General features: G+C 38.0%; 6 protein-coding genes across 10 annotated transcripts; 2 read left to right on the forward strand and 4 right to left on the reverse strand.

Annotated features, from left to right (window-relative positions):
- Positions 1 to 92: 92 nt before the first annotated feature.
- Yod1 (Yod1 deubiquitinase) lies at positions 93 to 2,784 on the reverse strand. 2 transcript variants are annotated; one of them, XM_012367277.2, is made up of 4 exons: positions 2,253 to 2,784; positions 1,393 to 1,549; positions 967 to 1,283; positions 93 to 894 (listed from the first exon to the last, which is right to left on the reverse strand). In XM_012367277.2, exons 1-4 carry the CDS (start codon positions 2,493 to 2,495, stop codon positions 676 to 678), a joined length of 936 nt encoding a protein of 311 aa, XP_012222700.1. In that variant the 5' UTR covers positions 2,496 to 2,784; the 3' UTR covers positions 93 to 675. The 2 variants fall into 2 exon arrangements, with proteins under 2 accessions (XP_012222700.1, XP_012222701.1); XM_012367278.2 differs by having other exon boundaries at positions 1,393 to 1,577; positions 2,253 to 2,475.
- Positions 2,785 to 2,993: 209 nt separating this feature from the next.
- arr (low-density lipoprotein receptor-related protein 6) lies at positions 2,994 to 13,178 on the forward strand. Of its 2 annotated transcripts, none has more exons than XM_067360420.1 (11): positions 2,994 to 3,275; positions 3,611 to 4,372; positions 4,586 to 4,980; positions 5,146 to 5,780; positions 6,133 to 6,300; positions 6,557 to 6,841; positions 7,128 to 8,367; positions 8,661 to 9,129; positions 9,331 to 9,649; positions 9,845 to 10,077; positions 10,218 to 13,178. In XM_067360420.1, the coding sequence occupies exons 1-11, from the start codon at positions 3,212 to 3,214 to the stop codon at positions 10,589 to 10,591; spliced, it is 4,944 nt and encodes a 1,647-aa protein (XP_067216521.1). In that variant the 5' UTR covers positions 2,994 to 3,211; the 3' UTR covers positions 10,592 to 13,178. The 2 variants fall into 2 exon arrangements, with proteins under 2 accessions (XP_067216521.1, XP_012222698.1); XM_012367275.2 differs by having other exon boundaries at positions 2,995 to 3,275; positions 3,611 to 4,363.
- A 96-nt stretch (positions 13,179 to 13,274) lies between these two features.
- On the reverse strand, positions 13,275 to 16,270 carry TTLL1B (Tubulin tyrosine ligase-like 1B). Of its 3 annotated transcripts, none has more exons than XM_067360428.1 (9): positions 15,990 to 16,270; positions 15,414 to 15,545; positions 15,271 to 15,336; positions 14,805 to 14,983; positions 14,541 to 14,727; positions 14,254 to 14,455; positions 13,813 to 14,043; positions 13,579 to 13,688; positions 13,275 to 13,509 (listed from the first exon to the last, which is right to left on the reverse strand). In XM_067360428.1, the coding sequence occupies exons 1-9, from the start codon at positions 16,076 to 16,078 to the stop codon at positions 13,371 to 13,373; spliced, it is 1,335 nt and encodes a 444-aa protein (XP_067216529.1). In that variant the 5' UTR covers positions 16,079 to 16,270; the 3' UTR covers positions 13,275 to 13,370. The 3 variants fall into 3 exon arrangements, with proteins under 3 accessions (XP_067216529.1, XP_067216530.1, XP_012222732.1); XM_067360429.1 differs by having other exon boundaries at positions 15,414 to 15,565; positions 15,990 to 16,158; XM_012367309.2 differs by having other exon boundaries at positions 15,414 to 15,928; positions 15,990 to 16,158.
- A 21-nt stretch (positions 16,271 to 16,291) lies between these two features.
- On the reverse strand, positions 16,292 to 17,294 carry mRpL23 (mitochondrial ribosomal protein L23). The gene is made up of 3 exons (XM_067360433.1): positions 17,137 to 17,294; positions 16,568 to 16,847; positions 16,292 to 16,497 (listed from the first exon to the last, which is right to left on the reverse strand). Exons 1-3 carry the CDS (start codon positions 17,148 to 17,150, stop codon positions 16,348 to 16,350), a joined length of 444 nt encoding a protein of 147 aa, XP_067216534.1. The 5' UTR covers positions 17,151 to 17,294; the 3' UTR covers positions 16,292 to 16,347.
- An 89-nt stretch (positions 17,295 to 17,383) lies between these two features.
- On the forward strand, positions 17,384 to 18,877 carry Taf9 (TBP-associated factor 9). The gene is made up of 3 exons (XM_012367310.2): positions 17,384 to 17,644; positions 17,733 to 18,179; positions 18,590 to 18,877. The coding sequence occupies exons 1-3, from the start codon at positions 17,506 to 17,508 to the stop codon at positions 18,733 to 18,735; spliced, it is 732 nt and encodes a 243-aa protein (XP_012222733.1). The 5' UTR covers positions 17,384 to 17,505; the 3' UTR covers positions 18,736 to 18,877.
- A 19-nt stretch (positions 18,878 to 18,896) lies between these two features.
- LOC105672401 (cilia- and flagella-associated protein 20-like) lies at positions 18,897 to 20,660 on the reverse strand. The gene is made up of 4 exons (XM_012367313.2): positions 20,396 to 20,660; positions 20,131 to 20,322; positions 19,628 to 19,860; positions 18,897 to 19,452 (listed from the first exon to the last, which is right to left on the reverse strand). Exons 1-4 carry the CDS (start codon positions 20,537 to 20,539, stop codon positions 18,897 to 18,899), a joined length of 1,125 nt encoding a protein of 374 aa, XP_012222736.2. The 5' UTR covers positions 20,540 to 20,660.
- Between the last annotated feature and the right edge of the window lie 216 nt (positions 20,661 to 20,876).

Here is a 20,876-nt window from a genome sequence, read left to right on the forward strand (position 1 = left end):
ATAAGTAATACAAATATTTATAACAGTTAAATTTAATATTTTGTCACTATGTCATTCTTGAGGTCTGGGATCAGAAATATTGATAATCAAGATTTAAAAGTCAATAACCCGTGTATTATGCGTATTAACAATCCTTGGTAGTGCACCGCAATGATCCGCACTAATGATAAAGTGTCGCTATCAGCAAACGGCTCGCTCGAGTAGAAAACATTACTAGCTCATCACGCTTAGCTACAAAACGGCAATCCTTTAATCCTAAACAGTATGAAACATTTTCCTAGAAATACAATTACTTTAATATAAATATAACAATATATTGCATAAATATGCCTAAAATATAATTTAAAATATCAGCAAAAAATGATCCAATTGTCTAGAATAGAATTACTAATAATTTAGCTCAACAAGTAGATGTTCAATAAAATTTTTACACAAATAATATCACATGTTTTCTCCTCTTCTCTCATACATGAAACCTTCCATCACGTTTCGCATTAAGAATCTATAGCGATAAAGTGCTTGTGTTCAAATTACAATAGTATATAATGAGAATAATGTGTAAATTTAATTTTTGCAGACCAAAGAAGCAAATGTTGAAGGCCGCTTGTTTACTGTTTAGGGTCAAAGATAATCAGAATAAAATTGGGCTGTGTATGTGTGTGTGATGATGCAGGGCTACGCCGCTACCTCGCCAAAATTCTTGTGGCCAGTGTCTTTAGCGTGCTGTTGTGCTGCCGCTTGTCCGTTCAGTTTGATCTTGCAATCAATGCACATCAGTGTAAATTTTTGAACATCCGTAAACTGACGACTCGATTTTGCCTCCCTCGCGAGCTGAGCTGCCTCTAGCAACATCCTCTCGTCTTCGGTAGGAAAGATCGTTTGGATGCTACCGCCCTGGAAAAGAAGATCGGATAAAAATTGAAGTAGACGGAGCTGTGAGGTTTGTAGTGAAACACTGAGATTTACATCAAGTGGCTCCAGGTAAAGCGGATCGTAATGGATACCGTCGAATATGAGAAAGACTCGTTGAGCATAGTGCTGATCCTCCCCAAATCTGTTAATGATCGCGTTGATGCTGTCGATCACCGCAATTTCCAGGCCATAGAATTTGGACAGGATTGACAACTCGATAGCACCACCCCAGGAATCAGACTTCAGGATCCACTTGCAGTACTCAGGATTGGGTCTGCCGAGAAACGCCTCGGAATATTCCTCTGGATCCGCTGCCACTGAGTTTGCTATGATCTCTCTCATAAAGCTGGCACAACTAGTGTCCACTTTTCCTGAGAAAGCATATATTAAATAATTATCATGATGATTCTAAGTATAGAAAAATTCAGATTGTTTTGTTTTTTATCTAAAATTTCCTAGCTGTTTCTGGAGTTTACTTACCATTCAAGACATAACCTACGCTGGTGAAGAGGCAGGAATTATCCGCAGGCACAACCTTTCTCATAAGAACGCCAGGCGCATTGACAAAACTTTCCTGGTCCACAATATGCGATCGGCCAAAATCGTCGCGCCTCTGCTCAAGTCCATTGGACACGATCTGCATGTGACGTTCACATTGGAGATCTCTTGATTTTTAAAATTAAATAAAATAACTAAATATAGTATTAATGAGACAAAACTAAATTGTTATTTGTTGTTGCAACTTAAATGAGAATAAAATTAAAGAAAGAAATCATTTTCAGCTTTTCTGCACAACGTTTCATATTTGTATCTAAAATTTTGACAAGAAAATATGCTTTAAAAAAAAAAAAAAAAAAAAAAAAAAATTACATTTAAAATAACTAGCTAATAAATCAGATAAACGTATCTTTTTAAAATATCAAAATAAAATGTCTAATCTAGTTCTTCAGATTTTTTGATGTATATAGAACTTCTTGTTTACTTTTTTCTTCCTTTAAACAATTTTAGTTTCTGTCTTCGTTTTCAGCCTCTTTTGCTTAAATTAAACTAAAAATATTATGGTTAAATTAAAATGTGCTATTCTGCATTATACTTAAAAGTTTCATAATTTCAAATACAAACTGGAATATGTAAAAATTATAATTATTTAGAACAAAATAGGAAAATGTTAAAGATTGAAAACAGTCGAAATAACCGCCACCACGATTTCAATATTAATTGCAGCTGCAAATTACATAACACCTTACCTAAATATGCAGATGTTAAAAAAAAGTGATACTCTATGTTCGTACCTTTTTCATCTAATTTCACAGGGATAAACATTGTGCCGTGTAACAAACCTGCTTCTCCTCGACGATGAGGGTGTCCCCGGAGACGATGCCGACACGCTCAATAGTTGCGTCAGTGGCATTCAGGTCGACAGGCTTCGGCGGGAAGCCAGTGAGCACGTGGAGGCTAGCTACTGGCACGCCGGTGAGCTCGGCGAGCTTCGCCTTCAGCTGTGACACCTTATCGTGAGCTGTGAGACCGTTGACGACCTTTTGACCGGATTTGGCCTTCACCCGAAGCACAAAACCCGCCATGACGGCCTGTGACTAGAGATGACGACCGCCGATTTGGACTCTGCGTGATGCGAGTCGATATGTCAATCAGCTGTTCAATGCGTGCCACCACGGCACCCTCGTCCTCGTCGTCGCGATAGTCTTTGTCAAGGTTGAACGATCAGTCATGTATACACTCGCGAATGCATATCGTTATCACGCATGATAATTGGTGATAACACGAACAACTAGCAGTCAATGCGAATTATTACCAAAAGAACGACATGCGTACGTCATCATCTAGCGACGCTGTGCGATATTATTTAGCCATTGAATAGTAGACGCCGTCTGATTCGTCAATCGAAAATCTTGACGGCTTAAGAAAGATTTACATTGCGTTCGATATCGATGACCAATAAAAAACATCTATTTTTTTGTTCCTAGAAAACAAAGTTTTTTATTGGATATCGGAGACAAGAACTATTTGTCCACATTGTCAAATGTTGACTTCACTTTCTACATTTGTCGTGTTCGATGGCAAAGTCGCGTCATTGTATGTTGAGGTGATGTGTGATTGTTTGGTTTTTCGTTGCGCTTGAATGGCTGGAGACGCGAGGAAGGTGAACATCGTGCTGTTTTTAGAGCTTTTTACTGTTTACATGACGATTAGATGATACGCGAACGTAGTTACACCATCGCGTGAATGCAACCTGGTGTTGCGAGATCGAGAATGCTTGAGTCTCGCGATTAAAACGGTCATGTTCGCGAGGAGCGTGTTATCTGTCGCTTGCATTCTGAGCAGCGGCGTTTTTTGTTATAATGGTGAGCAGCATCTGTTGCATGCTTTTCTTTTATCTTTTAAGATAAATATCCATTTTTTACTTTGTCATTCTCTACTCGTTCTTCTTCCTTTTTATCTCTTTTCTTCCGTAGTATGGTTTTTTTATTACTTAATATGTGTATTACATATATCATGTATATATATATATATGTATATATTTATTTATTTATTTATTTATTTATCAGTCAGTTTCTGTTTTTTTTTTCCAAAATTTTTTTTTAATATAATTTTATCTTATTCTTCAACTTTCTTTCCATACTTTTTAGGAGATGCAAAACAAACAAAATAAACTATTATTACCGTTATCATTTTTCAGGCACACCCAATTTTCTCTTTACCACTCATAAAGATATCAGGATTGCCAATGCATCGCGCAGTAACAATATCATTGTCAAGGATCTGTCGGAGGGTGCAGCACTGGACTTCTATTATGAGCGCAGGCTGATCTGCTGGTCCGACAGTGTTCTAGAGATGATACAATGTGTGCGTTTTAATGGCACACATATTGGTGAACGTACCGTAGTGGCAAATACTAGCTTGACATCACCTGATGGTCTTGCTTGCGACTGGTATACAGATAAGCTATACTGGACTGATGGTGAGAAGAATCGGATCGAAGTGACCAGTGTGGATGGCCGCAACAGGAAAGTGCTCTTCTGGACGGATATCTATCAGCCGCGCGGAATCGTCGTGACACCGATGCGCAGCATCCTCTTTTGGACCGATTGGGGCGACGTGCCAAAGATTGAGCGTGCTGCGATGGACGGCGATCCGAGCACTCGCCAAGTTATTGTGTCTGAAGACATATTCTGGCCGAATAGTTTAACAGTCGACTACGATAGGGAGCTCTTGTATTGGGCGGATGGTCGACTGCGCTTTATCGCCGAAATGGATTATCACGGCCACAAGCGGCGCAAGATCGTCAGCAATTTGGACTATCCGTTCGCCGTCACATACTTTGACCAACGACTCTACTGGACCGACTGGAAGACCTGGGGCATTCATTCGTACGACATGACACAGTCGCAGTCACATCAGCGGGAACTCTTTCATGGAGAATACATTCCTGGTGCATACAGTTCTGTTCTTTCTTTAAAATCCTAGAAATTGTGTATATACATATATATGTATATATAATATTCTTTCAGTACTTTAAATCTAAGAATTAATTTAAAATTTTTTTTACTTTTGTTAATCTTTTAAATAACATTTTTATTATTTTTCTGTATATTTGATTTTTGTGAACATTCAAAATTTCTCATAGTATTTATGTGTCATCGATTTCTTTCAGGTGACATCAAAGTCTGGAACGCAAGGCGACAGCCCCACGGCGACAATCCTTGTCGGCGAAACAACGGCAACTGCTCACACCTGTGTTTGTTGAGTATGGCACCACGCGGTTACAGCTGCGCTTGCTCTACGGGCGTTAAACTACTCGATAACTATACGTGTGCTCAGGGCCCGCAGGAAATATTACTAATTGTCCAGCGTAACGAGATTAACCGAATATCTCTCGACTCGCCCGATTATACCAATTTTGTGCTGCCACTCGTCGGTCTCAAGCACGCGATCGCGATTGACTTTGATCCCGTGGACAAGATGCTGTACTGGACTGACGAACAGGCGCGCGCTATCAGACGCGCCTATCTCAACGGCTCCAATCAGCAGGACGTAATCAGCACAGAGGTACATAAAATAGCGATTATTCTCATTCGTCGTTTAATGCTGTTCTGTCGAAAATAACAACATTTGTTTGTAAAACAGATAAATATGCGTATATTATGCGTATTTTATATAACATTATCATTTTAAACATTTTTTTTAGAAAGGTGTCTACTGTTATTTTTGCAGGTGGCGAATCCGGATGGCATCGCGATCGATTGGGTCGCGCGCAACATGTTCTGGACCGACACCGGGACGGATCGGATCGAAGTGGCGCGGTTGGATGGTACTTACCGGCGGGTGGTGGTGAACGAAGATTTGGTTGAACCGCGGGGAATCGCGGTCGCGCATGAGCTCGGCTGGATGTTCTGGACCGACTGGAATGAGAAGCGGCCTAAGATTGAGCGCAGCAATCTCGACGGTGGCGAACGCAAACTGCTGATTAGCAAGGACATTGTCTGGCCAAACGATATCGCTCTGGATCTCAAACGTATGAGGCTCTACTGGTGCGACGCTAAGACCGACAAGATCGAGATGTCCAACATGGATGGCAGCGACCGGCGTGAAGTCATCACCGACAATTTGCCGCATCCATTCGGTCTGAGCCTGATGGGCGATTATCTCTACTGGAGCGACTGGCAACGACGCAGTATCGACCGAGCGCACAAACTCACTGGCAGCGATCGCGAGGTCATCATCGATCAAATGCCCAATGTGATGGGAATCAAGGCCGTGCACCTCCGTCAGCTGGAGAAGAGTAACTCGTCGTGTGCGCGCGATAATGGCGGTTGCAGTCATCTCTGTTTGAACAGGCCTCACAACAGGCACGTATCGATTAACACGTTGAAACTATGTATAAAATTTTCAAAGAAATTCTGCAATGCTGATGATAAATCGCGCAAGTGCAAAATGAGCTTTTTCTTATATTATAATTTATTAGAGATAAATCAATTTTTCTCACAATTTCTTACAACTTTTGTAACGCAATATTTTACAATAGTTTTTGTATAAAGATGCAGTTCTAATCGGTGATATGTTATTAATTAAGGAAAGTTGTGGAAAAATTAAATAATTAAAAATAATTAGTAAACAAAAAATTAATTAAAAGTAATTCATACAAACTAAATCACAATTTGCATATATACAAAATTGTAAAATAAAATTCAAAAACTGCAGGTACATCTGCGCTTGCCAGATGGGCTATGAGTTAACTAAGGATAAACGTTCGTGTATCGTGCCAGACGCCTTTTTGCTGTTCGCCAAGAAAGAGAATGTCGGCCGGATCAGCATCGAGAATACTAACAACGACAACGTCATCCCCGTCACTGGTATTAAAGACGCCAGGTAAGCTTAATTGAAATGTATGGTATTGTAAATATTCTGTTAATTGTATTTGAAATTAATCAGTTAGATTAATCGAACTTTGTTCGTATATTTGTTAGAATTTTGTTAGACATAAAGAGAGAAATGCTCGAGAAATGGAAATAAAAAGTTAATTTCTGCTCGAAGAAAGTTTGTATTACTCGAATCAGTTATAATTTTTTTTCAAATATTTTAAATTCTATTTTTGAACTGATATTTACGTTACTTTGCTTCCTAGCGCGCTGGATTTTGACTTGCGCGAGAACCGCATTTATTGGACCGACGTTAAATTAAAAGCCATCATACGCGCTTTCATAAACGGATCAGACATGGAAAAAATGGTCGATCTTGGTCTGGAGTCTCCGGAGGGCCTCGCGCTCGATTGGATCGCGCATAATCTTTATTGGAGCGATACCGGAACGCGCAGAATAGAAATGATGAGGCTGGAGAGCGGTAGCAGGAAAGTACTCGTGTGGCAAAATCTCATTGAACCCAGAGGCCTGGCTCTAGATCCGGAGAGAGGGTAAGTCATTAATCTACAATAGCTTGAGAAGGGGGGGGGGGGGAGGCTGTGAATCAAAAGCATCGCATGATCAAAGTATCAGGATAAACAGGGTAATATATATAACGGTAAAAAGATTTAAAAATCAGGCAAAAATGTCTTGTTACTCTATTTTCATTTTGTAATATTTTTTTATGTGACATTGACATCGACTTTTGGTTCATTGTTTTTTTTTGTTCCTCAAAAGCTTGCTGCAACTACAATAAGACTACAATTAGATCTGACCAGTTTAATAAATCTGTCACAGATATATGTACTGGGCCGAGTGGGGCAATTACGGCAGCATCGAGAAGGCTCTATTGGACGGTACGCAGCGGCAGGCGATCGTCACGCACATCGGCAAGGCAAACAGTCTGACTATCGAGCACGCTGCGCGCAAACTGTACTGGACCGATCTCTCCACGCCCGCGATTGTTCGCTACGATCTACCAACGCGGCGCAAGGAAACAATCATCTCGCGCGACATACCTTACCCGTTCAGCGTGACGCAGTATCGCGATTACATCTACTGGTCGGACTGGAACACCGGTCACATCGAGCGGGCGGACAAGAACACCGGGACGAATCGCACCAAAATTCACGACCGACTAGACTCGGTGACTGATCTGAAGGTGTTTCACGCGTCGCGACAGGCCGGTCGGAATCCGTGCGCGATCATGAACGGCAACTGCAGCCACATCTGCATCGCGTTGCCGGGACCGAACGGTAACGCCTCCGTTACTCACAGGTGTGCGTGTCCCACGCATTACAGCTTATCGCACGACAATCGGACGTGTACAGCGCCCCGGCACTTTATGATCTACAGCCTGCGTAACGTGATAGCACGATACCTACCGGATCAGGAGAACGATTGTCCGGATGTAGTGCTGCGCGTCCCTGGTCTGAAGAATGTCCGCGCAATCGAGTTTGACCCGGTGACGCAGCACATCTATTGGATTGATGGTCGCTCTATGACGATCCGTCGCACCCCCGAAAACCGCACGCAGCAGCAGCACAATAGCATGGTCGTGGTGTCCTTTGGTAACAACGGACATCCTTTCGATCTCGCGTTGGATCCGCTTGGTCGATTGCTCTTTTGGACCTGCATAATAAACGATGCCGTGAACGTCACGCGACTGGACAACGGTTCTGCGCTAGGGGTCGTGGTGAAAGGGGTCGACGGCGAGAAGCCGCGCAACATTGCGGTTCACTCACGGCTGCGGCTACTCTTCTGGACGGACGTGGGTAAGAAGATGCGAGTGATGCGGAGCAAGATGGACGGCAAGGAGCGTCACTTGATTGCCGGCGATCTGCCGGAGCAACCGATCGGCCTGGCGGTCGATACCGCCACCGACACCGTCTACTGGGCGTACGGCAGGCAAATCGAGCGTTCCGACTTTCACGGCGGCAATCGCAAAATTCTGGTGACCTCCATCACGCAGCAGAGCTCGTCTGTGTATCTGGCCGTGTTCTTCGATCACCTTTACTGGTACGATCGCGACGCACAGGTGAGTGACAATATTGTTAATATGTATTGTTGATTAATATCTATATATATATATATATATATATTGTTTTTTATTTATTTATTCATCGAGGAAATACTCTGTCACATAGAAATATTTATTTTAATTTTTTAGATTTAAAAAAAAATTATTCTGTACTAATTGGTAAGGAAATTTTTTGCGTTAGCGCTTTGATTCTTGTAGCCTTTTTTTCAGTTGATTTTTTTCCCCTTGTATTATGTATTTATTAAATTATGATTATATTCAGCGAAAATCTCATTTACCTCCTGTGGCAGGTGCTCGAACGAGTCAACAACACATCCGGCGCGGAAAGCAGGCGTAGCACACTGATGTCGACGAGTCGCGCGCTTACGGATCTCATTGCAGTCAACGAACCTGAGAGTTTGCTAATGGAGACGCACGTGTGCAGCCCCTTCAACGACTATGGCGGTTGCTCGCACTTCTGCGTCGGCACCAACACCGCCTCCAGCGCCGCCGTCGACGATAACGGCGCCTCGATGTCATCACCGCGTTGTTCTTGTCCCTGGTCTCTCGTTCTGTCTGACGATGGTCGCACCTGCCGCGCGGCACCCGCCTGCGGAAACGATCACTTTACTTGCGCCGCGCCGAGCTCGGCCTCAGCTAAAGACTGCATACCAGCTGGATGGAAGTGCGATGGCCAAACGGACTGTCCGGATGGCAGCGACGAACTGGGATGTCCATCTTGCAAGCGTGACCAGTTCAGATGTCAGAATCATTGCATCGGTAGGTTTGATCTTTCTTTCGTTGTTGAATAATTTAAATTGACCAATGTCGAGAATATTTATTTAGCCATCTAATATTTGGAAGAATTTTCAATAAATATAATATAAATAATAAAATAAATACAAATATCAATTATTAATAAACGTAAATATATAAATCGATAATTAAATTACTGTTATATCGTAATTTATTTTCACGCAGATATGTCTTGGGTATGCGATGGAACGCCACAATGTTCCGACGGATCGGACGAAGCGCACTGCTGCCGAAACGGGCAATTTCAGTGCGTCGGAAACGGCGTCTGTATCCCTGGGACAGCTCTTTGCGATGGCTGGGATGATTGCGCCGATGGTAGTGACGAGTTACCGCCAGCTTGCACGAGCCCACACAATCCGCATCGTCAGGACGCAGGACCTGGGATCGGCGGCGAATCCAGGAAAATAACTTACGTTATCGTCATTCTGGTTGTGGTACTCGTAGGCGCTGCGGTTATTTTGACCTACTATTATTGCCGCAAGAGGTTATTATTGTATACTAAACTTATGTAGAAAATTTGTCATCTTTGTTAAATAATTTTGGGAACAAAATTTGATTGATCAAAGTTATTGATTTTGACCATACTCTTATTCAACAATTCAGATCAATTTCATTAAAGTAGGAAATAACAGATTCAAATGTTTTTTTGTGTATAAAAAAGATATCATTATTTTATCAGGTTTACCGGAAACGAAGGTTTGCCCGACATACTGCACGATTCGGCTGGAGATCCGTTGTCACCAAAACCCAATCGAGTAGTAAAGCCAATGTTCGCTTCGCAGAAAAATAATAGGAAAGATGGTGGATCTGGAGGGGTAGGAAGCGGGTTGAAGGGTGGAATGGATGCTGTAAGAATGTCCATGCTGAATGGTAGTAGCCTCGGATCGAGTTACGACCGCAGTCACATCACAGGTAGTGTATCTAAAAGAATGTGTATATCTGTAAAAAAAAATAATTGATTGTAAAATTATTATTTGCATCTTTTACATACCAGAAAGACTGAAAAAAATGTACGCTATATTTTTTTACATTTTCACATCTTGTTCTCACAGGTGCGTCGAGCTCGACCAGAGGCAGCTCAACAGGTGGATATCCCCAGGAGACATTGAATCCACCGCCAAGTCCGGCGACGATTGCCAGCTCGACTCGATGCTCGAGCAGCAACGCGTCGCGCTACAAGCCGTATCGGCACTATAGGAGCATCAATCAACCGCCGCCACCGACTCCGTGCAGCACCGACGTCTGCGACGAATCAGACAGCAATTATCCGGCGCGCTATCGATACGAGAGCGAGCCTTTTCCGCCGCCGCCCACACCGCGCTCTGTTTACCACAGCGATGCGGCGATCAGCTGCCCGCCGTCCCCTAGCTCTCGATCATCTACGTATTTCAGTCCTTTGCCACCGCCACCGTCGCCAGTGCCGTAAAATGAATCGCGAGGTAAATACAGATGACACTATGGCGCTTTCGCACTTATCGGCGTTTCAGAATTTTGTCATTGATTTCTTGATCCTCAAATTCATAACGATCATAGCGATTGAGGGTTTAATATAAAAAAAGTACGACAGAAATACATCGGTTTTTAATAAATTTGATTGTTTGTATTGATGCACATAAAAGATTATCGTATACTAATTTACGTAAAGACATAACATATATATATATAAGCAATTGGATTTACATAAAATAAAAAGCAGCATAAATTACTAAGATGTGTAGTAAATCGTATGCTGGACGTTTCACAAGTCAGAATGTTTATATTACATTTTTACGCATATATTATGTTTTTATATATCATTAGTAGTCTTACGTAGATTTAGCATACAATAGACTCATAAATGCGTCAGTAGTCCTCTGTGGTAAAATAACAGTTTGCTACAAAGAATTAAGGCAAATTATGAAACGCGCTGAGACAGAGCATGGAGGCGCCTCTGTGTTACAATTTAACGTTTTGCATTTATTAATCTTTAATGTGACAAAAGTTAATTTTCGATGACTTTTGCACATACACACGCAAGAACTACTTTATTCGTTAAATTTATCGATCTTTTATACAAATAACTAATTAATGGCCAATTTTTAGATAAAACTTTTGTTACGCTAATAATAATGGCAATAAGTGATCTTCCTTTAATCTTCTCAGCTAATTTATAGAAGCTGAGAAGCTTATTAAAGTTGTCTGAAAAAATAATCGCATATTATTATAGTATTAATTATTTTAATTGTTATAAATTGATATTATAATAATTAAAATATTAATAGTAATTTAAAAGAGTTAATCTATTAATAATGTAATAATGTTTTATTATTGTAATATTTGATATTACAATAATATATACAGTATTAATATGAGACCGTGAAAAGAAAGCAATTATTGTTCAACTATCAAGCTCAAAAGCAAGAAGTAGCAAGACTTTTAGACTGATAGGAGAAATATTATTCGCGTAAGTTACCTGCATATATAATAATAATAATAATCATACCATCCGTGCCTATATTACTTACATTTTCATAGTTTGCAATGTACAGAGAAGAGATAGTTTTATCGCGGTAGTTTTTGTAAATATCTAATTTAAGCATAATTTCTATGAAAGTACGCATGATATTACATCCGTTAAAAAGATGAAGTGTACATGACTATAATTGTAAAGGAGAAACATTCGCTTTGAAGCGAATACTCTTTTTTTTTCTTTTTTTTTAATACGAGCATTTATCTGTAGTTTATTAATTGTGATATCATAGTATATCTCGTATTATTATTATTATAGTTAATAGAGCATGTTCATGTTATCTATAATTCAATTGACATGGCAGTTACCAAAGGCTGCTTCTCTCATATATATTTTGTTACTAAATTTTTAACACTGCCAGTTTTTTTACTCTAAACGTAATCTTTTTTATGTATAAAGTATTTGTGTCTGTGTAAGTTTTCTGGCAGGTGCGATAGAAAAAAAAAAAAACAAAAAAACAGTAGTATTTGCCTCTCAAAACATTTTATACGACACTTTTATGATTTGCATTCATATTTTATTCATTCGCCTCGATCGCGTTATCGTTGTCTCCCGGATTGCATCGACAAATTCGACGACATATCATACGCACATGTAAATTATAGATATAACGTTAGATACACAAGCAGGATTAATCAGAGATTTTAGTAATAATCGATTATGCGTACATTTTACACGCGTACAACGTTCACATATTGTAATAGAAACGTCGTCCACCGCACAATGTATATACCGTGTTGACGAAGAAGCGGCGTATCACTAACGCACACAAACAGTTCCTGTGAAGGCGTCTGTACGCGGAATGAGCAGCGAATGCGAAATTAAATTCACAGCCAAACTTTCTTTCATTCAGTGAATCAGATCAAACATCGAGTTTGTTCGCATTTTTTACTTTGGCGTTCATATCTAAATTTCTCTTTTTTTTTTGGACAATTATCATGTATTATTATGCTATATAAACATAAAGCTTTATTATACTTATAAGCATAATAGATCATATATTACTTTTATAGATAATTTGTCTTGCCTATCTTTCCGTCTTTCATAAATTTTTTTAAGAAAGAATTTATGAAAGAAGGAAATGACGGAATGACAGAAGTTCAATCATGGTGATGATTTTCGAATTTCACATTTGCTGTTTGTTCGTCCGGCGTACACGCATTTTAAACATAATCGTCGTATTCGGGAAACTGTGCCATAAACCATAAACGTACGATACGCATGGTCGCGTTACATTTGTACAAAATATAACAAGAATTGTAAGGACTTTTACCTCGCACTGCGATTTCGAAACGGCCTTTAAAGAAAAAAGAGAGTATTGATAAAGTATTATTCTCGTTTTACACGCATAAAAGACTGAAAAATTTTACTGCTATGTTATTTTTGCATTCTCGCAACTGACACACACATACGCATACACACATGTGCGTGTGTGCGTGCGTCTCTTGCGTCATCTGTAGCATATTTGTACAATGAACGAAATAAAATTGTTTGTTAATGTAAATTTTTTCTTCGAATCGTTTTCTTTCGAAAATTCATGTAGAATGTAAAACTTTATTCTGTCGTTACTATGCTTTGGCATTAAAAATATTATATTGAATAAAGTACAAGGAGATTATGCATTTTATTTAAATATCTTATATACTTGTACAACCGAGTTACACACCCCGAAGAGAATATGACGAACATTCACGATTTACTTCCACTTGTTAATGGAGGAACCACGATATTTGCTCGACGAACCCTCCCTCTCGCTTTGAGGTGCCAGTTCCTCGTCCAAAAGTAACTCAAAGTTTCCCAGAGCCTCCGGGGAAGGTGACTTGTTCCACTTCACACTGATTGAACCAGATACGTCATTTTTATTTGAAGTAATCTTTTATCCACAATCAATATAGCGTACTTACTCGGGCATACCATCTGGAGGTAGGACCACTGATACAATATTGTCGATTAGTTTGTACTTTAAGATTCTGTCGTTTACTGTCGTCGATGTAAGAGACGGCGAGGCATTCACCTAAAAGTCAAAAAATCATTCCGTCAGTATTGTATTATCTTATTCTGTCAACTCTTACTTGTTAATAAATTGCGTTCACAAGCGTTCGTAGCTTTGAACCGAATGGTAGATGATTTTAACGTACTTCGATCAGCCACGGCTTTAACTTGTTGTCGATGATGATGTCGTAGCCGTAACACTCAAAGCAGTGCCGATCGTTTGCCATCACTGGCGCCACCGCCTTCAGCGAGTGCACGATGCACCAGGAGATATTGGCAAACAACTTCTCCGTGACTGCTTTCCCACGCGTGCTTTCCAGGTACAAGCGTAGATTCTGCACACTCAGCTTGCCGCCGTGCTTGCTGTTGTATTCGTCCTGACATTTCCAGTTCGTAAATCACACAAATTACACAAGTACAATTATACAAGTACAAGTTGGAGAAAAAAAATTAGATATATATAAAATCAGGATTACATCCAATACTGAAAAATGCGCCTCAATTAAAAATTAAAGATATTAATTAATAATTAATATTTATATTTTTTATTAAAACTGATAAGTGTACAAAATGTCGCTAATACTTACGCCATGCTTTTGCACGGACACATTCGTCAGATGCACGTACATGTTGTCAAGCTCCTGGACGCTGGTGTCGTATTTGACGGTGCAGAAGCGACAGAATCCCAATTTAAAGAGGTACGCTTTGAGCGGCTGGAACGATGTAATAAGGACATACAGTCGGAGATCGAATTTCTTGCTGCCGATCAGCAGCGGATTGTCGATGTATCTATCGAAGAAGAAAAGCACCAACTTTGATTCGTTATTCGTTATTTTTACCGTCAACATCTCGTAATTTCCAACTGAGATATTACCGGGATATGACGTACGACTCCTTCGTCAGATTTGGATTGAACGGAGTTTTTGCTTCGCGCGACCACTTCTTCAGTTTGCTCAGCTTATTGATGAGGAATATACCAGCGCCCTGCGACTTACCACACGGTTTCATGATCCAGGTGCTTTGCGGGGACTTGCGATATTCCTCCACGAACATGTTGTAATCTGTGGCAATTTTAAAATAATTTTTAAATATCTGATAATACAATTTTTGAGGATTTCATTTGGAGAACGCGCCTCACCTGCGGGAAGGACGAAGGTGACTGGTATGAAATCGAGATACAAATATTTGCCGGGACCTTCCGCACGTTGCGCCAAAGGATCTCCATCTCGCTCCAAGTCTTTTCGGTATCGCTTGATGTTCTTCACCAACAGATCCTTACGCGTGAGCTCGTAGTGATTCGGAAAGTGATTGATGATTCTAAGTAATCAAATAGCTTAGTTTTTCAAAGCACCTTAAATTCATATCTATGAAGAATGAAAAAATTAACAAATCTTCACTTTTTAAATATTTCTGATAAATTTATAATTATAAGAAATAGAAATTATATATGAATTGTAAATCTCTATAATTTTTGTAACATGGTCTTTAATTTTTTTAAACGCAAGTTTGAGACATTTTAGAAGTAAGCTTTTCGATTAAGATTTTTAAGATATTTTGTTAATAATAGAATTCGGTAATTAGTCTTTTAACGTGAAAAGCCTCACTGATTGTCGTCCATCCTGTATCCGGTTTCAACGCTGAAGATATTTCTGCAGGATTGCGTAACGGCCCTGTATCAAGATTGTATTAGTAAAAATTCATAGATAATATAGCACACACATATATATATGTCACAATCCATAGTTACCAATAAAAATTCCAATCGTCCTCCGGACCGACCTGCGTCCAGCCGCGTTTCTCAAAATTGTGTACAATCACGGATTTATCCACGTCCGTACAAAACGTTATCCTTGTACGATCCATCCCGACCGATGGCACTCTATCGTTATGCGAACTTTTCTAATTCCCGATTCACAATTAAGTACTCAAAACAATTAAAGAGCTGCTACTTTCAATTATGCTTTTGGAGTCAAATGCCAAGCTAAACTTTCTTACAAGTTAAATTAAAAATAAACGATTAAAATGACTAAAAACTAAGAGTTTACATATTTTTACATAGTCTTAAATTTGTAAAACATATCTTTAAAAAATGGAAATTGTGAGATAATAAGATAAGAAGATAAAATAATAAAGTATTCGAAAAAACTGTGAAAAAAATCACAAGTTTATAATCTCTATTTTCTTCTGATTATGAGTTAGGGCTGATGACTGAATTTGGGAAGAGAAATTTTCCAAATGTCGGATTCCGTTGAGTATCACAAGCTTTTGAAAAAAAATCTTCTAATTATTTCAAGCAATTTAATTGCAGTACAAATTTATTTACCTGCCGTAAACGGCACAAACATTCGAGTTTGTAGCCCGTTTGCTTTCCGCGATCGTATTCGACGCCATGTTTTTACTTGTTAGCCGCATTGTTTGATCGATACAGGATACGAATTGAGATTATCGATTCCTGCCGCAAATGGCACTTTTGTTATATTAACTTAACATATTATTATTTGGAAAAAAGGCTTATGAAACTTAACAGCAACAAAGTCCTATGAGCGAGAGACGATATAAAAACTTTTCCATTATAATTGATTTAAAAATCCAAGTTTTTGAGGATTATTCAAATAATTTCACGAATATTAACAAATATATTTTATTAACTGAGTAAACTTTTAAATCTTATAATATACATATTATATCCTAAACCAACCAGGCAATCCCGGTGCTTTGCTTGATTCTACAAACTCTTGCAAGTCCTTTTTAGCTTCATTCATGCTTTTTTCATCAAATTCGCCTTGTGCTTCCTTGAATAGACTGGGAAATACAAACGATTGGTCCTCCGGCTGAAAAAAAACCAATTAAATTAATTTCAAAATTGCTTGCAGATAAGTTAAAGGATATTTGTCAACTAACCAATACAACATAGGCTAATTTTCTATCATCCTCTTTAATAACAGAGCCTTGCAGCTTCTCTCTTGTGGTTTTTCCTATCGCTATATAAGTTTTCACATCGAGCACATTGACATTGTAGATTTTTTTTAAGTAATTCTTTATATCAAACCTAGTCATTTCCATAGAACAATGAAACTGAACTATATTGTTAGGCTGTTTATTTACAGGTTGAATAAGTTTCATCCAGAAATTTGGCAGAAACACTCTTAGTTGTGGATTACCTCTTTGATAAATGGGATACCTGACCAATTTATGTATCATTAAAATTGTATAATTGTCAACACTGATAGACAAAAATGTTACACATTACATATCAATACACTAATAGCTCACACATAACAATAACTCTAATTTATTAAATTATACATATTTTACATGCATATGCTAACTATTGTCATTTTCAACATGTAATAAAACAAAAATCTGTATAACGTAGAAAAAATTTGCTTAGAAAAATACATAAGTATTAGATTGCTCATTGCACTTCTAGAATTTAATTCAAAATTATTATCGCATTAAATATCGCTTACCACCGCGTTGACATTGTGATATATTTAAATATAAAATAGTGCTTCTTTTATATTTTATTCAAAAAACATTAAAATGAGCTATTTAATCTTCATAACCTCAATCTTTTTCCCTTTAAAATGCACATACTGAACATGATTAAAAACTTTTCGCACGATGTACAATTGCGCAAACATGACTACTAAAAAAACCCTAGGATTTAATGCTTTATTTCACTTGATAGTTGTTTTGATACAGAGTTTCACCTCTAGAATGCGAATGATCATAGCTTCAAAAAATAAACATAACCTAAAAAATGTTGCATTTGCATTCAGTATTTGCATTTAGTGTCACAAGTTCGTAAGTAAAAAGTATTACTTTAATTTTACGAAATGTCGGAGAAAGCGAGAACCATGAGTCACGTCAAACATATTCCGAAGGATGCTCAAGTCATTATGTCAATTATGAAAGATATGGGAATAACGGATTATGAGCCGAAGGTGATTAATCAGTTATTGGAGTTTACGTACCGTAAGTTTCTTTCTTTACTTTAATAAATTTATTTCTCAAATTCTCTGAGTATAATTTAAAACTTTACCTAATTGTAATTTTCTTGCAGGTTATGTCACGTGCATATTAGATGATAGCAAGGTGTATGCCAATCACGCTAAGAAGAAATTTATCGACCTAGACGACGTTAGATTGGCAGTTAAGATGCAGCTTGAGCGTTCGTTTACAAATCCACCACCTAGGGATGTGTTACTGGATGTGGCAAGAGCCAAGAACAATATTCCATTGCCCTTCATCAAGCCAAACAATGGTCTTAGATTACCACCAGACCGATATTGTTTGAATGCAACAAATTACAAACTTAAGAATGCAACGAAGAAAGTTATTCAGAAACCTGCGCATTTAGTAGGGAATAATCAATCTGGTGGACAATCGAGATTGAAAGTGGAAGGAAATAAGACTGGTGTGTCGATTGTTAAGAGACCTGGTACACTTACCACTGTCGCTAGAACACAAAGTATTTCTATACCAAAACCAGTCTTGAAGTTTTCAACAGGTACTATTATTTTTTTATAATTTTGATATTTGTTTCTGTATTACTTTGAATTGTGCTGATCCTTTATTTTGTTTCATATCAATTGAGTTTATTGTTATTGTATATCCATTTCTATTTCAAACTCCAGCTCCATTGCGTCTACTGCACTCTTCTCTACCATTCCATATATCCTTTAGAACTTCAGCAAGTAAGCTTTTACAGCAAAATAAAATTCCTTGAAATACAAACAGGATTATAGCAAGTGTTGTTAAAATTCACATATACTTTTCACAAATAAAATATTTTAATTTAAATTTAAAACTAATTTTGGATAAAATTGAATTTTATTATGTGCATAATCAAATTAATTGGATTCGAAATTAAATGTAAAAATACTTGGCGTTTGTATGCTATGATTAATATTTTTGCAGCAACGACAAGCACCGCGACAGTCAAGACGCAAGTGACGAAGCCGAAGATACAGATAACTTCTGGTCAAACGTTACCGGCTGTGAAGATGGAAACCGATGAGTCATTGAAGAGAAAGCGAGAAGATGAAGACTACGATATGTCATAATATTGATATCAAATGATTTTCCGTTTGTCAATTTTCAGATGTAAATTTTTCCAATAATGATGAACGTCCCTTCTTTATTGAAACAACACGAAGAAAAGAATGTACAAAGTCTAAACAATAAAATATAAGAAAATAAGATGAATGTTTATTGTCGTTCTTATTTAATCTTTAATTTCCGTATCCACTTCTTTATCTTCATCTTTGGGAACAACATCTATAGGCTCAGTTTCTTCCTCTGGTTCCTCAGTTTCTTTCTCATCAAGGACTGCAGCTTCTTCGTCGAAGACCGTAGCCGCTTCGTCAAGAGTTGCAGCTTTTTCTTCAAGAATGGCTGCTTCTTCATCGAGGACTGCGGCTTCCTCTTCATCAAAGACTGTTACTTCCTCTTCGTCAAGAACTACAGCTTCTTCTTCATCTTCTGTCTTCTCTTCTTCTTTTACTTGCATGTCTTCTTGCACAGTTATTTCCTTAATTTCTTCCGGACGTAGTTCAGATATCTCTTTTTTGATTAAATCAAGCTCTATCGGAATCGTTGGCTTGATCGTTTCCTCCACTAGTTTTGGTTCGGAAATAGGTTCTTCCGCAACGACAATAGACGGTATTTTCTCAGGTGTCACGCTGGGTTTCTTCGGCACCGTTTCTTCTCTAACGCACTTCTTTCGATGCATTGGGAAGAAGAGTTTGAAGTCTTCCGGTATCTTATCCTCTGAGTAAAGTCTAAAAAGGACATTCGCAATTTTCTTTTAATCAAGAAGACTTTAAGAAAAAATTAACAATTTAATTCAGAGATATTTTATATTATTCAGATTTTAATTAATTGTCAAATAGCACGCCTTCGTCGAATTAAAATATCGTCAAAAAAATTGATCGAGATTATGAATTAAAATCTTACCTATCAGCGAAGTAAATTCGTCTGATCCTGCAGTTTGCATGGATCTGTATTCTGGTAGTTTCGATGTAATTTGTGCCATAGGCTCGTCGTGTGAAATCGCATAGATTAAACTGGATCTGATTCCATCCGCCTAAAAGCCCGATCGGCATGGACGTACAGAATGGACGGACACGCGTTGTGCTCTGGAAATTGCTTACGCGGAATCTCCTATGCATATTCTTATCGTCGAGTATCTGTTTGACAAATTATTATTATTCAAAACCTTATTTAAAGTCTTATTTAAATTTTAGAAGCTTTATTTAAGAAAAATGAAAAGATCTTACTTAAACAAGAAAATAGGAAGTCTTATTTAAGGAACAAATTTGTTTAATAAAAAAAATAAGAATTCTTGTTCAAGAACAAGAAATTATCTGATGTATTATGTAAGGAAAAAGATGAGAAACAATGTTTAAAGAGGAAAATTGAAAGCCTTATTGAATTACATGTATTCACATGGGCTTTACTGTTATCTCAAATGTGAAATACTTCTTCATGTTCTTGATAATGATGATAAGAAACGGCAATTTAATGCCCAGCGCTTTCTTCGGATCTGCCGGGCAGTAAATGTAGGTCGTAGCCACATTGGTCCCAGCTATCTCCAATGCCAACGATTTTATTTCTTCGTCGGTGATTCTTCGTATGTAGCCATTCTTTACCTGAATAAATACACAAATTAATCAGTTTTCTGAAATATAATTTTAACGTTTTTAGGTGAATACAAAAACTAACGTGCATGTCCCATAACTCTAGAGGCGATGATCCGCAACTGTACAAGATGGACAGAAATCTACCCTGATAAGTATTTCGAAACATTGCGAGATATTCGTTTGGATCGTTGGCAAATAATAATTTTTCCAGTTTGACAAATATCATATAATACTCTTTTCTTTTGTTTCTCGAATTTTCCCATTAATTACTAACGTCCTATTTTTGGTACAAAAATCTTATTGTGAATATGATTAAAATGATTTTAATGATAAATAATTTTCCTTTAAACGCTCTTTTAAGCTTACTTCAAACTTCTTGAGTTGTTATCTTAGTCGTTGGAGTTTACTTCAACTTTTATGTTACATTTTTGTATAATGTAGCATTTAAATTTTTATAGATTTAACGGATTAAAAATGCGAAAGAGTGGAAATTATTTACAAAAATTAATTCGGACAATATGTTGTGTTTAACAATAAATTTATTGGGGATAATTGCAATAGAT

Source organism: Linepithema humile, chromosome 8, assembly GCF_040581485.1.
Source record: "Linepithema humile isolate Giens D197 chromosome 8, Lhum_UNIL_v1.0, whole genome shotgun sequence".
Taxonomy (NCBI): Eukaryota; Metazoa; Arthropoda; class Insecta; order Hymenoptera; family Formicidae; genus Linepithema; species Linepithema humile.

Bases quoted from the DNA above. Each gene is read 5' to 3' on its own strand.
- LOC105672401 (XM_012367313.2), bottom strand. From the start codon at position 20,539: ATGATATTTGTCAAACTGGAAAAATTATTATTTGCCAACGATCCAAAC. The intron at 20,323-20,395 runs GTTAGTTTTTGT...GTATTTATTCAG, and splicing joins TAGAGTTATGGGACATGCAC to GTAAAGAATGGCTACATACG. The intron at 19,861-20,130 runs GTAAAGCCCATG...TTTGTCAAACAG, and splicing joins ATTTCACATTTGAGATAACA to ATACTCGACGATAAGAATAT.
- Yod1 (XM_012367277.2), bottom strand. From the start codon at position 2,495: ATGGCGGGTTTTGTGCTTCGGGTGAAGGCCAAATCCGGTCAAAAGGTC. The intron at 1,550-2,252 runs GTTTGTTACACG...CGTCACATGCAG, and splicing joins TCATCGTCGAGGAGAAGCAG to ATCGTGTCCAATGGACTTGA. The intron at 1,284-1,392 runs GTAAGTAAACTC...ATGCTTTCTCAG, and splicing joins CGTAGGTTATGTCTTGAATG to GAAAAGTGGACACTAGTTGT.
- Taf9 (XM_012367310.2), top strand. From the start codon at position 17,506: ATGTCGGAGAAAGCGAGAACCATGAGTCACGTCAAACATATTCCGAAG. The intron at 17,645-17,732 runs GTAAGTTTCTTT...ATTTTCTTGCAG, and splicing joins GTTATTGGAGTTTACGTACC to GTTATGTCACGTGCATATTA. The intron at 18,180-18,589 runs GTACTATTATTT...ATATTTTTGCAG, and splicing joins AGTCTTGAAGTTTTCAACAG to CAACGACAAGCACCGCGACA.
- TTLL1B (XM_067360428.1), bottom strand. From the start codon at position 16,078: ATGCGGCTAACAAGTAAAAACATGGCGTCGAATACGATCGCGGAAAGC. The intron at 15,337-15,413 runs GTAACTATGGAT...ATCTTGATACAG, and splicing joins GACGATTGGAATTTTTATTG to GGCCGTTACGCAATCCTGCA. The intron at 14,728-14,804 runs GTGAGGCGCGTT...AAATTGCCACAG, and splicing joins CACCTTCGTCCTTCCCGCAG to ATTACAACATGTTCGTGGAG.
- mRpL23 (XM_067360433.1), bottom strand. The intron at 16,498-16,567 runs GTTAGTTGACAA...GTTTTTTTTCAG, and splicing joins AATTAGCCTATGTTGTATTG to CCGGAGGACCAATCGTTTGT.
- arr (XM_067360420.1), top strand. From the start codon at position 3,212: ATGTTCGCGAGGAGCGTGTTATCTGTCGCTTGCATTCTGAGCAGCGGC. The intron at 3,276-3,610 runs GTGAGCAGCATC...ATCATTTTTCAG, and splicing joins CGGCGTTTTTTGTTATAATG to GCACACCCAATTTTCTCTTT. The intron at 6,842-7,127 runs GTAAGTCATTAA...AATCTGTCACAG, and splicing joins GCTCTAGATCCGGAGAGAGG to ATATATGTACTGGGCCGAGT.